This window comes from Hydra vulgaris, chromosome 01, assembly GCF_038396675.1.
Source record: "Hydra vulgaris chromosome 01, alternate assembly HydraT2T_AEP".
NCBI lineage: Eukaryota > Metazoa > Cnidaria > Hydrozoa > Anthoathecata > Hydridae > Hydra > Hydra vulgaris.
In genome coordinates, this window is record NC_088920.1 from 67,877,542 (window position 1) to 67,898,631 (window position 21,090).

General features: G+C 26.6%; 1 protein-coding gene across 1 annotated transcript; it reads right to left on the reverse strand.

Annotated features, from left to right (window-relative positions):
• Positions 1–12,045: 12,045 nt before the first annotated feature.
• On the reverse strand, positions 12,046–17,702 carry LOC100198228 (gamma-glutamyl hydrolase). The gene is made up of 3 exons (XM_065789007.1): positions 17,386–17,702; positions 12,786–13,257; positions 12,046–12,641 (listed from the first exon to the last, which is right to left on the reverse strand). The coding sequence occupies exons 1-3, from the start codon at positions 17,668–17,670 to the stop codon at positions 12,334–12,336; spliced, it is 1,065 nt and encodes a 354-aa protein (XP_065645079.1). The 5' UTR covers positions 17,671–17,702; the 3' UTR covers positions 12,046–12,333.
• Positions 17,703–21,090: the final 3,388 nt, after the last annotated feature.

Consider the following 21,090-nt stretch of genomic DNA (forward strand, 5'->3'; position numbering starts at 1 on the left):
TATTTGTAAAATCACACATAATATTTACACAAGTAAAAGTAAAGAACTGTTAATTAAAATTTTATTCAAAGTAAAAGTTTTTTTTTTAACAGCTGTTGTCTGCTATTCTTAAAGTTTTTTTATAATACTTTGTATGAAAATGTTAACTTAGTAAAAATTCGATTTAAATTTTCTTTTAAAATATAAATAAGAAAGACTAAAATTCGAAACTTCAGTGACGGAAGTGTTTGAAGTCTTTATAACTTCTTTAAGTTATTGTCAAGCGAATTCACTGGTACTTTGAAATTTGCATAAAATAAGCTTCATTACCGTTAAGTCAAGTTCACCAAGGTACCTTGTCTGACTGGCTTTCTTTAAAGATTTTTTAATTTGTACTTTCTTTTTAACTTATAAAAAATCCATTTAAAAACAAAAACGTCGTTACAAAAATTACTTTAATACACTAGGTGGAGCGTGTTTAAAGCATGTATACCTGCGAAAAAATTTTAATTTAAGATCAAAAGACCATTTGAAGTTTATCGAAAAAAACGCATTTTTTAGCTGAAAAAAAAGATTTCCTCGATCAATAAGTTTTCCAAGTTTTTATTTAAAAAAAGGGGGTACGTTTATACCAATGGATTGTTAATTTCTTCGCTTATTTCGGAAAAAACTTGATTTCTTTCTCTGTTTAAAAACAATAAATAGAAATAATATTTATTTTAAGAATGGATAAAATTACAAGGGGGGCAAAGTTGACACAAGGGGGGCAGCCGGCCCCCGTTGCACCCCACACTCTACGCCTATGTATATATATATATATATATATATATATATATATATATATATATATATATATATATATATATATATATATATATATATATATATATATATATATATATATATATATATATATATATATATATATATATATATATATATATATATATATATATATATATATATATATATGTATATATATATTTAAACAACTTTAAAATGTATTCTACACAATAGAGTGCTCAATGTTCTTAAAAGAACAGAGCAATTATATTAGTAGTAGAAAATCACTTAACAAAAATTGTTTTCCATTTAACACTGTGTTTCATCAACAAAGATTCATCAGAAATGGATGATCAAATTAATAAAACTTTAATTTATACCAAAAATTAAATTACAGGAAGTTGCAAATGTCTTAACTACTGTAAATTTTCACACATTTGTGGAATTTGCTGACACTATTATAAAAAGAATTCTTTAGAAACGATTACTTATGCTATTTTTTTAAAATGTTTTTTTAAAAAGGGTAGTTAATGTAAACATTATTTGAACTCATTTATTTTTATAGTTTTTTAGGAGAAACTTATTTTCGTGGCTACATTTAGAAATTAATTCCGATCTTTTGTTTAATAAGCATTCTTGATTTGCATGTGTAATTATTTCAAATTTTTCTTGTAGGCATAGTATGCATTTTTCGGAAATATTGTTATATGCAGGCGCTGTTTTAAGGATAGACCAATTCAGTATAAAATCATCAATATTTTTTTCTTTTAATTCCTATATATATTTTGACAGCATGGTGTCTTTTGAATACTTTTTATTCTTGAAAGATTGCTTATGATTGGCAAAACGTTTTTTCCATTCACCCTCTGTTATGCCAATATATTGTTTATCAGGTACATTCTTAGAGGAAACAACACATTTATATACCACATTTTTTGATAAACAACTTACACTCATTGGACAATTGATTTTTTGTTTACAATTACAATTTTCTGTAGTTTTTTCATTTAGGATTTCTTTTTTGTTTAACAAAGCCTTATTGTGACCTTTTATAATTCTTTCCATATTTTTTGTGCAACTGTAGCTAACTTTAATTGTATTTCGATTAAAAATTTTATGTAATTTATTAGATTGCGGGAAATGCTTATCGACCAATTTTAAAAACACTTTTCCTATGTTAGTAGAAACATTTTTGCTATATGGGGGGTTGAACCAAATTACATTTCTAGTTCTATTTCGCTTTTTTGTATTCTTTTTTTCAGGGTCAAATTTTAGTTCAAAATTTTCAAAACCACTTTTTTTTAGGGCATCTTCAAATATTGGTTTAGAGGAATTGAACACATTTTCATTTGAGGAGTTTTGGTTTAGTCTGTTATTAATTGAAATCGGGCATTTCCCGCAATCTAATAAATTACATAAAATTTTTAATCGAAATACAATTAAAGTTAGCTACAGTTGCACAAAAAATATGGAAAGAATTATAAAAGGTCACAATAAGGCTTTGTTAAACAAAAAAGAAATCCTAAATGAAAAAACTACAGAAAATTGTAATTGTAAACAAAAAATCAATTGTCCAATGAGTGTAAGTTGTTTATCAAAAAATGTGGTATATAAATGTGTTGTTTCCTCTAAGAATGTACCTGATAAACAATATATTGGCATAACAGAGGGTGAATGGAAAAAACGTTTTGCCAATCATAAGCAATCTTTCAAGAATAAAAAGTATTCAAAAGACACCATGCTGTCAAAATATATATAGGAATTAAAAGAAAAAAATATTGATGATTTTATACTGAATTGGTCTATCCTTAAAACAGCGCCTGCATATAACAATATTTCCGAAAAATGCATACTATGCCTACAAGAAAAATTTGAAATAATTACACATGCAAATCAAGAATGCTTATTAAACAAAAGATCGGAATTAATTTCTAAATGTAGCCACGAAAATAAGTTTCTCCTAAAAAACTATAAAAATAAATGAGTTCAAATAATGTTTACATTAACTACCCTTTTTAAAAAAACATTTTAAAAAAATAGCATAAGTAATCGTTTCTAAAGAATTCTTTTTATAATAGTGTCAGCAAATTCCACAAATGTGTGAAAATTTACAGTAGTTAAGACATTTGCAACTTCCTGTAATTTAATTTTTGGTATAAATTAAAGTTTTATTAATTTGATCATCCATTTCTGATGAATCTTTGTTGATGAAACACAGTGTTTAATGTAAAAAAAATTTTGTTAAGTGTTTTTCTACTACTAATATATATATATATATATATATATAAATATATATATATATATATATATATATATATATATATAAATATATATATATATATATATATAAATATATATATATATATATAATATATATATATATATATATATATATATATATATATATGCTTACCTATAATAAAACTGAACTTAACTGTTTCATTATTATTATATTTTTATTATTACAGTTTTGGGGTCTTAAGTTACATCCATGAATGTTCATCAGTGAGATGTGAGCAAAGAACACTTCATTAGACCGGGTGAATAAAAAAAAGCGAAAGCTTTTACGCAGTTATTTGGTCATTATTACGTGAATAAAAATTTCAGCAATTTTCCTTAAGTTTTTATTTGCTTAAAGCTGAGCAATTACTGGACAAATTGCTTCACTTTACGTGAATAAAATTTTGCGCAAAACTGTTGAAGTTTTTAGTCACGTAAAACTGACCAATTACTAAGTAAAACTATTGCTTTTTTTTATTCACCCGGTCTATTGCACTGATTAATAGTATCCTTACAATTTATGCTTAGAGTTATTTTTATAATGCTCAATTTTTTTTATTCTAATTTTTTTTTTAATATTGTTTTTAAAAAAAAATTTCATTTAAAGTTTTTACAGCAGTTGAAAAAGAGCTGCTTATTTCTGGAGGAAAACTTAAATAAAAAATTACTAATAACGCAATAATTAGTTAGATACGAAAAACATTATACATATATTTGTTGTTTTTTTATCTCTTTATAAAGAACATTTTATATGTATTTTTATTTAGCGTTAATAGTATAAAATAAGTATTTTACAATCAATAAAATTAACTTAAATAAGTATTTTACAATCAATAAAATAAACTTAAAAATGTTTAGTTCTGCTGCTTTTCGATTAAATTTGAAAGCAATGATGGTTATCATGTACAATGTTTACTTAAATTTTATAGCAGAAAACTAGTATCCAAAGGTAACACGAAAATTAAGAAGACTGTTTGGAATATAATTCCAATGGTGATTGGCACCAATATAGAGAAGACAATTGATTGGTCTGGAGCAAACAATAAGCTTGCTTTGAAAGCAATGCTAATAAAGTTGTTGGTAAAAACAAATTTCATTGTATATATAACATTTGTATATATGTATATTAGGGTGATTGAAAAAGCAGCTTTTTAAATAGTCTGCTCCTCAACCCTAAATGTGTTCTATATAATCAAAAAATACAAGATGAAAATTTTGATATAGATACTAGTACTCAAATATGCAATATTAAATAAAGGTTTCAAAAAAAGTAATCATTTTATATAAAAATTGTTATTTCAATAAAAACTATGGTTTTTTGACTAAAAATAAAAGTCAATATTTAGTTTCTTAATATTAATTATTTTTAAATTTTTTTATATAAAATCGTTATTATTTTTTAAATTTTTTATTTAGTTTTTGCATCTTTTTAGTACCAGGTTGACATAATTTAAAAAAAGATTTTTTCGATATTATTATGAACTCGTCTTATGTTTAAGGGTCTTATGAAAATATTCTTTTAAATTTTATATCTAGTTTTACTTTATTCTATAGAATAGGGTTTAGGTGCGGAGTATTTTAAAAAAATTGTTTTTAAAATAGCCTAACGTTTATTGTGCATTTTAGTTTAATTATTTACTATTGTATATATAAATATATCCTATATATACAATGTTGTCACACATTATAGTTTAACTTTGTGTTATTTAGATGCTGTGAAATTAAAAGCTTTGAACTCAGGAGCATCAGGAGATGAGTTTGAACATTAACTGAAAGATATTTTCAGCTTTCCAAAGATCGAAATGGTGGACGAAAAGCTCGAGAGGAACGTAACAATTTAAACTACTAATGACATTTTTATTTACATTTTCATTATTTTTTAACACATTTTTGGTTGGCAATAAATTTCGAAAATACTTATTTACTTTTGTCGATATAAGTTTCGAAAAGTACATATTTGTTTGAATAATTTTGTATAACACATTTGTACAAAAACGGCTAATAATAACGTGCTAGTGTATGAGTTAGTAACGCAACGCTTTAGTGCTGACACGCGACCACGAATGAATGTTGGAAAATGATAAAGGATCAGTCTGGGTAACAGATAATGATCCGGTGCTGGAAAGCAATTGCGAGCCAGCACTGCCAAACGATCCCGGGTCAGTGTTGGCTAATGATCGCAGCTCAATGCTGTCGAAAAATGGCAGGGCAATGCTGGCTCATGACTAATGGGCCAATGCTGGTCCAGTGGCCGTTCGATATAGGCCCGCAATCGACGGCCGTCATTGCGCCATAGTCGCAGGCGAAACTGGGCCGCTAGCTAGAGGCTGTCTGGGATTTTACCCTATTGGTAAAAATGTAAAAAATTATATAAAAACGAAATATGAGGCCAGCAAGACAGTTTAACAACATTTTAGTTTCTTAACGACTTATATCGCCCATACCTCAATACGTTAAGTCTTAAATTGATATATTTTGGACGAATTCACTGTCTCATAAATTATGCAAGCATATCATGGGCAAGAACGCAACCAACTAAACTCCAAAAAATTTATAGACTACAAAAACACGCTTGCCGAATCATATATTCTAAACACAAAAAAGAACATGCTAAACCACTTATGAAAGATATGAAAATGATGGATGTGTTTGAAATAAATACTTGTTAGCATCTAATTTTTATTTAAAGATATTACAACAACCTCTTACCAGAAAACTTTAACAACTAGTTTAAAAAAAATTTAAATGAAAATTATAATCTAAGATCAAATGTAAACAAGAATTATAAATTGCCTCGGAATTTGTTCCATCAAATTCTCAGAATATTGTACATCTTATCGAGGACCCAAATTATGGAATGACTGTTAAAAGGAATATATACTTAGGGTCAAGTCATTAAATTTGTGTATTCAAAATTAATAAAATTTCAAAATGTGATTATAAAAAAAACTTACATTTTTAGTAATTGTTTGACTATTTTAACGTTTAATTTTTCTTCGTTTGTGTATATTTTTTGTTTTCTTTTTGTTTATTTTTTATTTTATTATTTTGACTATTTTAACGGTAACTTTATACCATTACGATATAGTATTTAAGTTTTTATAAAGAGCCTCTATGAAAAGGTTGTGATAATGTTTTGTTTCCGTATCTTCTTTGAGCCCCTCTTTGCTTTAACTTTATTTTAATTTTTATGCAATTTTCAGTATTTAATTATGTATTCTCTTCTATTGTATATGTAATAAAACGATTTGTAAAAAAAATTTTTATACGATGTTATACAGAAAAGAAAAAAAATATATATTAGTTCATTTACATTCTTTATTGAAGTAAGAAGAAGAAATATGAAAACTTATTTTTTAAGTTTGCTTTTTTTCAAAGTGTTTTTCAATAAAACCCTAAAAAATGCCCTACCTTTTTTTTAACACTTACCTTTACACAAGCAAAAAGACACAAGGCCTCACTAAGCCGCACTTTAAATTTTACTCTCATATATAGATAAAAATTTACAACCAAATTTTCTGAGCTCAACTGAGCGCAGTAGGTGCTAGTCTTTTTATTATAAATGATATCCAATCCTTTACTTTGCTTTAATATATTAAAGAAGACGTTTTTAAAATATTAAAGATAGAACTCTTTTAATCATTTAAAACTTGTTTAAATCTTTTTAAAATAGCACTTCAAATGTTATTGTGAAAAGTTATAAAACATTTTATGAAGGAGGATGGGAATAAATAAGGCTTTGGAGGCTGGGAACAAATAAGTCCTAAAATTTCATCCCTCTTCCTCACCCCAAACTTGAGGGCAACAAATTGATAAAAATTGTTTTTGTACTATTCTCAACTTGACTTATATTCATCGATAAATTTTAAGTTTCATAGCATTATCTTTCAGCGTTCAAAAACTATAACCATATCAAATGTGTAACCATCTCAAATTGAGAGGGATTTAAACGATGGTTATAATTTTTGAACGCTGAAAGATAATACTATGAAATTTAAAAATTATTGATGAATATAAATCTAGTTGAGAATAGTACACACGTTTGGGGTTGGTAGGGAAAAGAAGGTATTTGGTAATTGGGAAGATAGGGGTAAAGAAATTTGGAGGTTTATTTGTTCCCATCCTCAAATTGTCGCAATTTTTTGCAAAGTATCATTGTTTGACATAAGTATAAACATACAAATCTCAAACACCAAAAAAATGCATGATCCGTCACTAAATTAAATATTTATAGTGTGTATTTATGTATGCAAAAAGTTTTTATTTATGTAAAAAGAAGAGTTTAGTTTAGTAAAGAGAAATTTGTTTGTTTTTGAGAAGAAAAAAAATTTTAATTTTTTGTTGTGTTAAAAGCGAGAAAATTATATTATCTAGTTTTAATACTGTCTAAATAACTTTTCTAAAATGCCATTTTCATCTAAAAAATTGTACTTAAAATGTGTCAAATGTGTTTTGTTCATTTAAATAACGCCTATAAAATGAAAAAAATAATAATAATAAGTACATATAATAAATAAAAATCACGAAAATTTCTTGACAACTGATGACAACACCTTCTGTGCAATAATAACCACTCCTGAAGACCAAATACGGCTAGATTTAATTTCCCTGATATCAATTATTTATATTTAGACATACAACATATATGTAATTGAAAAAACATTGGGATATTCTGGGACCACCCTTGACTACCCCTAAAATGACCACTCCTAAAAACCGAACATGCCTAGTTTCAAATTCTCTGATCGCGATTACTTATATTCTGACATACAACAAGTCCCATCTAATTGAAAAACATCGGGATATCTCAGGACCACCCTTGACCATCACTAAAATAACCATTAGAACGGTCATGACCACTTCAAAAGACCAAATATGCCTAAGTTTAAATTCTCTGACCGCAGTTAACTATATTTAGATATACACCATGCCCAATCTAGTTTTGCAATTTTTTGAGTTCGGATTTCTAGGTTTTGAGCTCAGTCTTAAAACCTAGAGGTCCGAGGTTCGATGCTGGCTTTAGCCCAACAAGCGACAAATCGACAATGCTCTCCCGCGGTGCTCTATGAAAAGACCGTAAGGACTTCTGAAACACTTAAATAACTTCAACCACACAAAAAAAAGAATTTCTTATTATGTTTGTACAATGAAAGTTTTAGCATAAAAAATGAGTGACAAAATATCAATTCGATCATAAACTGATAATTTAATTATTTATTATAAACGTTTTTTTTTTCAAAATGAATTTTTTTGCCTATAGCATAGAAATGAATTTTTCAATTTTCCGTTATAAATACGAAACTAAAAAAAATATTTTTCGCCAAAATATAACATGTCGGGTCTAAAAAAAAGTGTAATTTAAAAGAAGTTTTAATCTAAAAGAAGTGTATATAATTATTTCATGAATAACAATCTATTTTTACCTTCTTAAGAAAGATATTGTTAACAAACGTCTTAAAAAAAAATTAAAAAAAGTGCCTTTTGTAATTTTTTTTTTTAAATGTTAGTTTTTTTTTAAATTTTTTTAAATGTTTTTTTTTTCAATTTTTAAAAATTGATTTTTATTTAAAAGCTTATTTGTTGCAAGGTTTTGAAATTTTCTAAATATTAGGTGATCCAGTTTATGCCAAGTTGGTGATCAAACTTTTTTTTTAGTTTTCTCTTTGAAAGACTATATACACTGCCAAAACAAACAATTACTATTTTAATACAATAATTCAAGTTCCAAGAATTTAATTAGAATGCGCTTTTGGTTACCTTGAAGCACTATGGACCATACAATTGGGAAAAAAATTGACCTTAAACTAGAAAACCATCCACTGCTAGATATGCTTGTTTTGTTCTTTATAACTGTTGTGAGACAAAAGGTATAAGAGAACATGAAGAACTTGTTAAGTAATATATTTACAAAAAAGGATGGTCTTAACTTTTTTACAATTAAGCAAATATATTACTAAGTGCTAGAAATGATGAAAAATCATTCTGATCAGGGTAAAGAAGCTTATTAGTATAGACAAATCAGTTTGTTTTTTTTTACAAGAAAATAAAAAAGTAGTAAATCAACACTGATGTCTTCTTGATCATTACCAATTTCTATTTTTACTGATATTTTATTAAATTTTCATTTGGTGAAGACAAGTTATTGTTTACAGCAGTTCAATTTTTAAAATTATAGATTTCTTCTAAGCTGAACCACTGTTTATTCTCATAAGAAATCAAATTGTTCTAAAATATTCACTGAAGTCACTGAATTGATAAATTCACTTATTTTACTAATTTTTTCTTATTTCGTTTACGTTAGGTATTTGAAACCAACTTTTTTATTTAATATTTTCTTTTGCTTGATCATTTTCATTTTCGTACATTTCATTTATGCACAGAGGGCTTGTTACACATTTAGAATCAAACAAGACTTATTTACTTATTTAAATGCTAGACAGTTCAACATGTGAGACCGTAATATCGATAAAACACGGCTAAAGAAAAAAGATTTGACATTTTATGCGTACAAAATAGTTTGAGGTGTATGATCTGCCATCGTTCAACCGATGACTTAAAATACGATAAATTTTTATTTGTTTATTGGAAAAAGTAAAACTACAGCCATAGTACGACAATATTTTTTTGAGATATCTATTTTTAGCGAAAACTGGATTCAAAAATTAAGGTCATTTATAGTCTAAATAATTTTGAAAGTATTTAGTGTTCTTTTTGATTTAATAACAAAATCAGTTTTAGCATTTTATTATCTTAACAGTATGCATAATAGGGTGGAGCGATTTTGAAAATTTTTGAAATTTGATTTGCCTGAGCAGCAAATCAATATCTTTTGGTGAAAAAAGAACCTTACTCTTTTTTTTTTAGTTTAGATGAGTTCTTTAGGTTCCTCTTTGGATTCTAAATTTTTGATGGGTCCTAATATTGTTTAATTTTTTTTTCTAAACTATATCAAATTAATACTTAAAAGAAGCAAAATAGTATGCTGATTTTGAAAATAATATTTGTTTTTATTAAAAAATTAAAATTAAAAAAGTAGAGTTGTTTTTTTCATTAAAAACCCCCGTCCTCAACAAAACGGGGGTTTTAAGGAATATTTTTTTTACTAAAAAATTTTTTTAATAAAATTATTATTTATGAAACAAGCATTTTTTTCTGCTTTTTTTGAGTCCAAGGTTGATATGGTTTAGAAAAAAAAAATTCAAAAATATTAGGACCTGTCAAGAATTTAAATTCCAAAGAGGACCCTCAAGATCTCATCAAAGTCAAAAAATATTTTTTTACTTTTATCTTATAATTAATAGACATTGATTCGTGTCTCAGTAATATTGGTTTTTAAACTCTTTTTTTTTTTGCTATGAAAATAATGCATAATTTTGAATGGTAAGTGTTTTGAATGTTTTGAATGGTTTGATAACTTTGAATGCGTTGATCACACAAAAATTATGCTTCCCACCAAAAAAGTTAACTTTTAGGGAAAAAAAAATTTCGTTTTAGCACACGTCAATTTTCAAGACGGAAATATGAGTTTCAAAATTAGTTTATTTTTTTGTATAACCTTTTTTTGTATTACCATTAAATAAAACATTTTTAAAAAAGTACTGTCGCAGACTTATTAAGTAAAATTTGGGTCGTTTCCAAACCATTAAAATTTCAATTTCTATAAATTTTTTTTATTATTATATTTGTAGTTTTAAATAATAACGGTCTTTTTATTGTTACTTTAGTTAAAGACCCCGCGCGATGGAAACGTTGAAGCGATTCTGTAGAGCTGTAAAGCGAATATTTTTTTATATCTTTAAATGTGTTCATACCTTAATATGGACACATTTAAAAATGAAATGATTGTAAAATTATCAAAACATTTAGAATATAATATTAGACTAAAACGCTTAATAATTTATATAAATATAAGAAAAAGTTAACAAAGTATTTTGGCATATTAGAGAAAAATGTACACATCTAAATGTTTATATTTTTCTGTAAATCAATCAATCAATGCAAAAATATTTTTTAATTTTTTTTTTTTTAATATTTAAATAGATTGTTGTTATACAGTTAGTTTAATATTTTGTTTTGATGATATTCAATCATAACAAATTACCACAATTTTCCAATATAAAATTTGTTTTATTGCAACATGTTTCGACATAAAATTTATTAATTAAAATAACTCTTCATTCTGCATTGCAATCAAATTTTTGTATCACATTTTTTGTTAGTTTTACTTTTATTCTCGTATGATTTAGATCAGGGTTAAAGTTATAATTAGGGTTTGACCCTAGGTACAATAGAATTTAATCCTAGGTGCCTTAGGTTTAAGACAGTGTTGGATTAAGGGAGGTTTGGGGGTTATAACCCTGGGCCCTGCAGTATCGGGCGCCCCAATTTAAAATAAAAGATTCTTTTAAAAGAAACTTTGAAAATAAAATCTTTGATTAGTGACATGGAAAAGGGCTTTGTGTTTTAAAATAGCCCTGGGTCCCAAAAAGTCTCAATCTGCGACTGATTTAAGCTCAAGTACAAAATATAAAAGATTTTAAAAACTACTTATTAGAGTAATTGGCTCTGAGAATAAACAATAAGATAAAATTAGTAAAACTTTTTATTCAAACAGTTATAAATTACAGCACAACTTTTTAATATGATAATTAACTACTGTTATTACTAGTTACTGCTATTTTGTTTCACTCTTACGCTTTTACTTTGTTAAAAATAATTTTTTCGTTCCTTGTAAACTGTTTCTAAAGAGGTTTTTAGAAGTGTAAATTGCATTTTTTGCGAATAGAGTTTGATAATTTCTTCGCGCCGTTTGGTAATTCATTTGGGTCATTCACATGGTGAACCCTTCGCGCCAGTAACTTTATAAAATTAATTTTAGTTTAATAAAACGTATTCTTCACGAAAAATACGGGGGTTTTTTACTAAAACTTTGATAAAAAAAAACTGTATATATTGTTGCCAAATAAAAAAATTCTGAATTGAATACGAAATGACACCTGAAGGTGAAGTCAAATGAATTTATATCTTTTTATATACGAAACAAATATAATACAACAATATCACCTCCGCTTTAAAAAAAAATAAGGTTATGGGTATTTAAAAAAAATGGTTTGAAAAAATAATCAGAATATGTTAACACGCGTGTTTTTTGTTTTTTTATTTTTTTCTTCAACATGATCAAAGTTAGATGGTATTGCAAGTTTTTTTCACTGACTTATTTCCAAAACGTATACCATATCTTTTATTTACAAACTAATCTCGTGTTACATTTTACAAAACCAAAATGTTTACTTAAAATTCTGTTGGTTTCTTTCCTTTTTGGTACGGTTTTTCAAAGTCAAAGAGATATATTTGTTCATATGGTGTCTCAGTAATGTTACCTACATATGTTGGATAATGACTTAAAAGAAGATGACTTTGTTCCTCGGCTCGATCTCTGAAAGAATTAGGATTCTTTCGTGTTTCTGAAACAAAAAAGTTAGATATGTACTGTGCAGCTATAATTGAAATTATGGAGTGGTCCACTGCCAGAACTGGATTAAAAACAAATAAAGATTTTTCAGGATGCCACTGAAGACCGTATAAAGGTGCATGTCGACCTAAACATAGATAATAATTTTGTGCAAAAAAAATTTTCATCTAAAATTATTACGTGAAAATATTTTACGTACATTTGCTTTTAAATTTGTTTGCTTTTATCATATTTAATTAAAACTTTAAAAATTCTTTTCTAATTTTCTTACCTTCAAATGTACTTATAAATTGAGTGCCGTTTCGATCATAATTTGTTGATATTGCTCTGAAGGTTTCCATCAGCTTTGTGTTATTGTAGAAGTTTACGGTTGGAATGCCTGCTTTATGCGCGTTAAAAGTTATGGCTTTTGTCCCAAGAGCGTCAAACAACCCTTGCGGGGCATGTCCAAAGAGGCGACTTTCTCGTGCTTCATCTGTAAAATCTAACGGAATGCTGTAATTCAAAGAGTCTGTCTCAACTAAAAAGTCTTTGTCTGCTTCTGCAATCATCATCATCTGAGCTCCACGGCATATTCCAAGAACAGGAAAAGTAATGTTTTTTTTTGCCATTTTTTTTGAGTGGTTGATAATTTGTTTTGAAATTCGTTCATATCCAGAATCTCCAATGTCAGCATCACCACCTGGTATAATGACCCCATTTATTTTGTGCAAAAGGATATTTAAATCTTTTTTTGTAATATCCTAAAAAAAATGTTACAGTTTTTCCAATTTTTTATAAATTTTCTAAATATACTGCAACTGTTATATATATGTATATATATATATATATATATATATATATATATATATATATATATATATATATATATATATATATATATATATATATATATATATATATATATAATAAATTTAACAAATTTGTCTCAAATAAAATGGTAACTGTCGAATGTCGATTATCGATTTAAAACTCAGTTCTAAATTATAAACTAGATCAAAGTTATGAAATGAATTCAAGTCACAATTGAAAAAATGGAAATAAAAATTACAGTCTAATAAAGAATTTAGTTTTAAAAATTGACATTTTTAGATAAAAATATTTCGCATTAAATAAACAACGAAACAAGTAATGTCTTTGATAGAGTTGGGAAATTGTTGCAACTGTTTTTAAGCAATCAAAAAAAAACTGCTTCTGTTTCTTTTTTATAGTCAGTTTGTCATTTCAGTTTTTTATAAGACTGATTCCCCCTTTAGCTAAATTATTTACAACTGCTATGTGTGCAGCTAGCTCATAAAACTTCTTGATGACTCAATCAAATGTCCACTGTTTGGTTGTTTCTAGAAGAATATCTGAAATTTTTTAGTGCCTCAATTGACCTTAGAAACAGGAGGTATTGCGTGTAAATGTGTAGAAAGCAACCTCATAATGACCTTTTAGTTTTAAGTAAAAAGTCCTCCGGATCCGCTTAAATATTGCAGTTGATGTACCTTTAGCACTAGTGGTGCAGCAAAACAAAAACATTTTTTATCTATCGTAGCAGCTTGTTTGTTTCTTTTATTCTGGATTGTCTGATTGAACTTGATAATGTCATGACTAAAATGTCATTGCCAAGCGCTTGTTCAATAGTTTCGGCAACAAACATAGCTCCACTCTATGAAAAGCAAAGTGTTTTATATATCTCATTTTCTCTTTTTTCACTTTTTTATTAGTTGCATCATTATGCTGTCTTTCGATGATGTCATTTTATCTACTTATGGCGCAGGAAAAAATAACTCCTATTTGCATGCAATAGAACTTACAATCTTCTTCGTTCTGTATTTCTATCATCACTTGCTGCATCGTTATGTCAAACAACCTTTAAACGCGTCCTCTTTTATCCTGTTGCTTTTTTGTTTTTGTGCTCTGAGTCAGACATTTCTAATGCAATCTTGACAATTTTCTAACTCACAATTCAACCCGAAGTGTTGTTATCTTCGCTCGCATCCAGATAAAAATAACTAAATCACAAGACACTTTTTAACTCTCTTGAAGAGTTCGTCCATAAGTAAATGATGTAACTGAAATAGTTAAAGCATCCACCATACGTAGTCATACTTTGCTGTGGATAACAGAGGTACGTGGTCATACCTTGCTGTAGATAACAGAGAAATTAGCTTTATAACTAACCAGTGTTGTGGGTCGGCTCTCTAACTGAATGAAACCATTTTATAGTTTGCTGTATGGTTTCCTACTTGAACTGTTTAATACTTCGGTTTCAGTTAAATATCAATTAAATACTTTTTCACGCCTACAAAATAAATGAAAATCATGTGCGGAACATGTGCACATTAGAACTTAGCACACAAGTAAGTAAAGCACTCAAGTAAGTAACATGCACACTCAGCACACAAGTAATATGCACGTTACAACTGAGTACACAAGTAAGTAAATAAGTTAATTTATAACGTGTCAAAGTTGGACAAAAATCACAAGCTTTGTAGCTGTGGCACAGTGGTCGTGTTCTGGCTCAGAGCCCAGAAATCCAATGTTCAACGCCGGCTCTAGCCCAATAAACGACATTGGTAAGCAAGGAGGTGTGAACTTCCTAGTTAAATGCTCTTCGGGGGTGCTCTGTGATAAGATTGTAAGGACTTCTGGAAGCATCTTAATAAATCAAAAAAAAAGCTTGAGCACCAAACAAGTAACGTCGATTATGGGTCGACCTGTAAATGTTGCTCAATCAGCCTGAAATTTTGCAAACCAAATATCTACGCATCGATAGACAAAACAAGCATTGTGTCTAACAATGGTTCTAAAAACTTGAACTTTCAGTATCGTTTTGTACACCATATTATATAAAATATATATATGTATTTATATTATTTATTAAGATACTAGTTTCCAATAAAATTGAGTAAACACTATTGTTTTTAAAATAAATGACTTTAATTGCAGATCGCAATCAGCAATTAATTTAAACTTTTTTTTTAATTTATCAAATAATAAACTCTTTTATAATCTATCATTATCAATTTATAATAAAACTTTTTCTAATTGTTTTGTAAATATATAATGTATATCCTTTTACATATTCAATATAACATTTGCTATAAAATTTTTTCCCTGTCACTCTTATTTCTTTATTTTTAATTAAATAATTTTCTTATATTATAAGAAAATTATTTTTTTATTTATTTATTTTATTTTTATTTCAATTATTATTTAAATTATCAACTTCATTTTTTTTTTTCGCACAAGAATTATAATAATGCAAAAAAATGTAAGCGAAAAAATACAAAAAAAGTTTAAAGAATAAAATTTAAAACTATATATTACATTATAAGTTATAGTGTAATATATAAAAAAAAATGAAGTTGAAGAAGAGAAATAAAGCAAAATTTAATCTTAAAATTTAATAATAAAATTAATTTAGAGTTTTGGTTAATAATAGATATGCATTTTTAAACGTTTCCCGTGGAATACACAAAAAAAAACTTTAATAAGATTAACAACAAATTATATACAACACAGTGTGATATTTGCATGAAAAAAATAATTATTATTAATATTTTTTTTCATATAAACAAATATTAATATATTAAGCTTAGTTATTAACTAAACTTAAGATAATAAATTTTTTGTAGTTGTATAACAAAGAAAAAGTGAACACAAGATATTTTTCTTTTGACCGGATTACAATCGGTCGTTTGACACAGGTTTTCAAAAATGATTCTATGCAAACGCTTAATCGTTCAATCTGGAATAGCCAATACATATGCTAAAAACAGGTCTTTTAAATTTTGTTACGCATTTATTAACTTAATTTTCTTCTAAATGACAAAGTACACAGTCCTATATACACTACGTATTATGTCAAAAAATGTGAAAAAATTTTTCTTGGATTTTTTTTGTTATATATATAGTGCTACTTGCCATTAAAAACGGCAGCTCTACTCAATCTGGTGTAAATGTTATTAACTAATATTCTGATACCGGTGTTATTAATCGATTCAAGGTTGTCCGATTCTCTGTTCAACATAGGACCAAAACTCTTGAGAACAAGGGTTTTTGAAGCGTTGATCACTGAACCACAAGATTTTTCAAAAAGAACGGACCAACTTTTTATTTTTTTCAACAAAGTTTGAATGGTCTGCATATTGTTATATTTTAAGAGATCAAGATGCAATTGCTTTTGGTGATCAGACCTGCCTGTTCTGATCACCAAAGAGCTTCAAAAAATGTGAAGTAAAACAGAGAAAGACCTTATTAATAATTTTAAAAATATTTATCGTTTTACAAAGATGCTCTTTAAACCAATATACAAAAAAAAGGGAAATGAATAAAATTAGATAAGCAAAAAGTGATAAGAAATCTTGCTTTAAAAATATATATATTCAAAATAGTTCTCAAAAATTATCCTTAATACTCTGGTAAGGTTTGTAAAAAAAAAAGACTGCTTTAAGGTCTTTTAATAATAAGAATTTAAAACTTAAAAAAAAATATGGAAGAAACGAAATTAATTAACTTTTACGTTAACCTTTAGTTAAAATAATTACTTAGATTAGGTAAACAAAAAAGTTTTAAGCAATGAGGGTACGATTGCTTTTTGTTTTTATTTAGTTGTATTCAATTTCCCCAACGAAACAATTTCACACTACCTATTTTCCTTGATGACATTTTTAGTTGTGAGGTTAGAAAATAATATTTACTACTTCAGAATAATAAGGTTTAATAACCACCATGTCAACATACTATTAAAATTAAATATATATAAAAATATATATATATATGTATATATATATATATATATATATATATATATATATATATATATATATATATATATATGTATATAAATATATATATATATATGCATGCTAAAATTATACCTCTTTAATTGGAACAGCCCTTGCTCCTGCCGCGTCCAAAAGTTTAACAAAGGAGCTTCCAAAGTAATCTTTGTTTTCAGACCAGGGAACTTCTACCAGCATTTTCTGACCAAGTATTTCCATTGCTAAAACTCCTACAGTGGGTCTATTATTTACAAAATGTGGAACGATGTCTTCAAAAAAATTTGTTGGATAAGGTGATATCTTTTCGCAAGACTTTGAGCATTTCTTTGCTGATGTAGCAACAACAAGCAACAGAGACAAAATTATTTTACTTATCATCATTTTTTTTTACTAAAATTAATAAAATTTTAAATAAGAAGTAGTAAAAATAATCTCCATGTTTTTTACATAAAACATTTTTCCTTAAGTGTTAAACATGAAATAAATGTCACCCGTATAAAGTGTCAAAGTTGTAGATCCTAGTACTCATTTGGGTGAGGCACATGGATTCTTTGCAAAGATTGTTGTGAATTTAAAATTTATCATATTTATCGTTACTTTTTTATTTAATATTTAAATAGCACAATTAACTTTAAATGTATAAACTTTAATTGATCAAAGAAATTAGCAACTTATTTACTAACAATACAAATTGAAGTCAACACAGAATGTAATTGTAGAAATCACAGAAAGTTCAACGTAAAAGTAATAGCAAGAATTACCAATTAAAATAAAGATAACCAAAGCTTTTTGTCTAAATTTAAAAGACGGAAAACTTTTGTTTGTCAAAATGGTTCTTATGCTTTCTATGTCTATCTTTTGCAGTGCATATATAATGAACTATATTAGATTGCAAAATGGAGAGTTGTAGTAAATTTATGTGAATTCTTAAAAAATAAATGAGACAATTATAGAGACCGAAACGTAAAATATCTTTAAACAATAAAACAGCAAAAAGTAAGCTGAATGTATTTGAATAAAGAAATTGGAGACAACTGCATATTATAAAAAATAATAAATAAATAAAAAAAATAATAAATGAATAATTTAGGGGAAGACTATTTTACTTGAGATTATAATCTTGTTTCGCGACAACTTTCTGGTTTCGCGACACTTTTTTAAGAGTTTGCAAAACATTTTTTGATTCGACACTTCACAATTTTTGAAGATGTGTACATGAATTCCATCTTAAAGAAATAAGTTCAAATACTATCGAACACTTTTATATAGAACTTATCATTATATCATACTCCCAAAAAACTTAGCATTACATCATACTCCCAAAAAAACATAGCACTACATCATACTCCCAAAAAGTTTAAGTAAACGCAAAGACTTTGAGCTAATTTAAAACTTATCATATTTAGTGAAAAAATAATTTGATTATTTATTGTTGTACTTTTTTTATCGTTGTTTATTATTACTTTTATATTAAAAATTTCAATTAAAATTTTATTCAACTTTTCAAACAAGTTTATCAGAAAATTGTCCTCAAGATATAATTATAGAGATCTTTATATCAATTGAACCTCAAGAAACTTATTTTATAAAAATTAATATAACATTTTTTTAAATAAGAAGATTTTCAAATGATAATGAATAAAGAGTTCTTTCAAGTAGTAGATACTTAATGGACAATATTTCAATTTTTTTTTAGTACTTCAACTTTTTGTCTCTTACTAATCCGTCTTTTTTTTTTTTTTTTAAAAAAAAAAAAAGCAGTATAGAATAAATAATTGTTATTGTCACATTAAGACCTGCACGTTGTCGAGGTCTTAATGTGACAATAACTCAACGTTTTATAATTTATTCAATAAAATTTTAATTTACCACAACATGGATTATAATTTATTATTTATTTATGTAGATATTATATTATAGCTTTTTATTTATTGGTTACATTCTCATTTCAAATTGAATTTTATTAAAATAAAATCATTTATCATTTCTTCTGTTTTCTTACTTGCTAGCAACATAAATAAACTAGGAAATCTGAAACTCAAAGAGTTCTTCTACAAAATTAAGATATTTAAGAGATCACGCAATTTTTTTTCGGCAATAATGATGCTAAAGACAGTATATAAAAATAGTGGGTTCTTCTTTAGATTTCATGCCCTCGATTTACCTGCAGCATTTGGTTGTCTAAGGTCTGTATGCTTGAAAAAAATATGATTTATCACGGCAAGTTTAGCATATTTGAGTGAAAAAAGTTCTTTGAGACTTATGTTAACTAAATATTAGGCCAAATAAAAGTTTCTAAACAAAAAAAACTACTTTTTGTTTGGAAACATTTATTTGGTCTAATATTTATTTGGTCTAATATTATATCTAATCACAAGGTTTTATGGCTAAACACATCTTTATTCAGAAAATAACCCTGGAGACAAATTCCTTATATTTCTAACAATTTCTGGCATTGCTTTCAAGTTACTCTTTTTATTACCTCTAGTAAACTAATGAATAACAACAATCACACATCGTTAGATACAAGCGTATTGCGTGGAGATTGCATGTATAGCATGCATTGCACTTGTTGTGCGTATTACATGAAGTTAGACTACGCATTAACTATCGCTGACAGCTAGTGTTTCCATCAAAGCTAACTAACCAATTTTTTGAAGTTATTTTAAAACTATAAATTGAAGGCTGTGGCGGCAAAAACATTAACTCAATCTTAAAATGATGAAAATCCTAAGTTAGTGACTCTAGTCTCATTGTGCTCTTAATATAATGCAAGTAATAAAGCTGTTTTTTGATTTTGTGACATCTAGGCTTGACTCTCTAGTTTTTATACTTTCTAGAATGTTTCTATGTAAAGAAATTTCTGATGACATCTATATTGCTTCCATTTGATGCTATTTTATTTTTATCATGAAATTTTTAATAATAACATTTAAGTTTTTTTAATTTTTAATAAACTTTCTGACAAAGAAAAGGTAAGAAAATTATTACACTCTTGCTAGTAATTCCGGACTTTGACACGTAGGTTAAGATTAGTGGAAAGTAGGCTAAAATTAGTGATGCTAAAAAAGATTAAAAAGAAGTTGTTACCTATTATCATCATGGAAGAATATATTTAACTCAACTTGAAGAAAAAAAATTTTTCTTACTTTGGTAGCGCTACTAAGTTTAAAAAAATTTAAAAGTTTAAAAATTTAGAAAAATTTTTTTGCTGTTTTTCGTTAATTTTTATGAAGATATTGTTAAAAATACTAACATAGCGGTAACCGTTTTGAATGTCGTTATGATTTTTAAAAGTTTGTGAAAATCATTTCTATGCAAAAATCCCATAAGCTAATATAAAAAACATTTTTTTTACGTTATTCGTATTTTTATGCATACGTATCTCTTTCATTTCTTTTATACAAATAAGTTAATGTTTTTAAAAACTAATGTTTAAACATGTTTAAACAATGTTTTACATTAGCTTTAAAACTTAAATCTAATTTAATAAACAGCTATTATGTGTTAAAATTTTGTAAAAGTACATTATAAAAAGAAATTAATGAAAGTTTTCACTTTGTTTGATTACTTGATTGATATTTGTTTTGTAATTTATCCTTAATTTCGGCCAGTTTTTTCTTATCGTTATACCACAATTTAGACAGTTCTTTTACAACGGGTAATGTACGTTGGGTGTAAAAATCAGTAATATCCTTTTTTATTCGACGAGCGTAGTTATCACGTATTAGCCCGCAAGCTTTTGTTAGCTCAAATATTACTTGATCTTTATCTTTTGTCTCGCTTGTATCCAAGGCCATA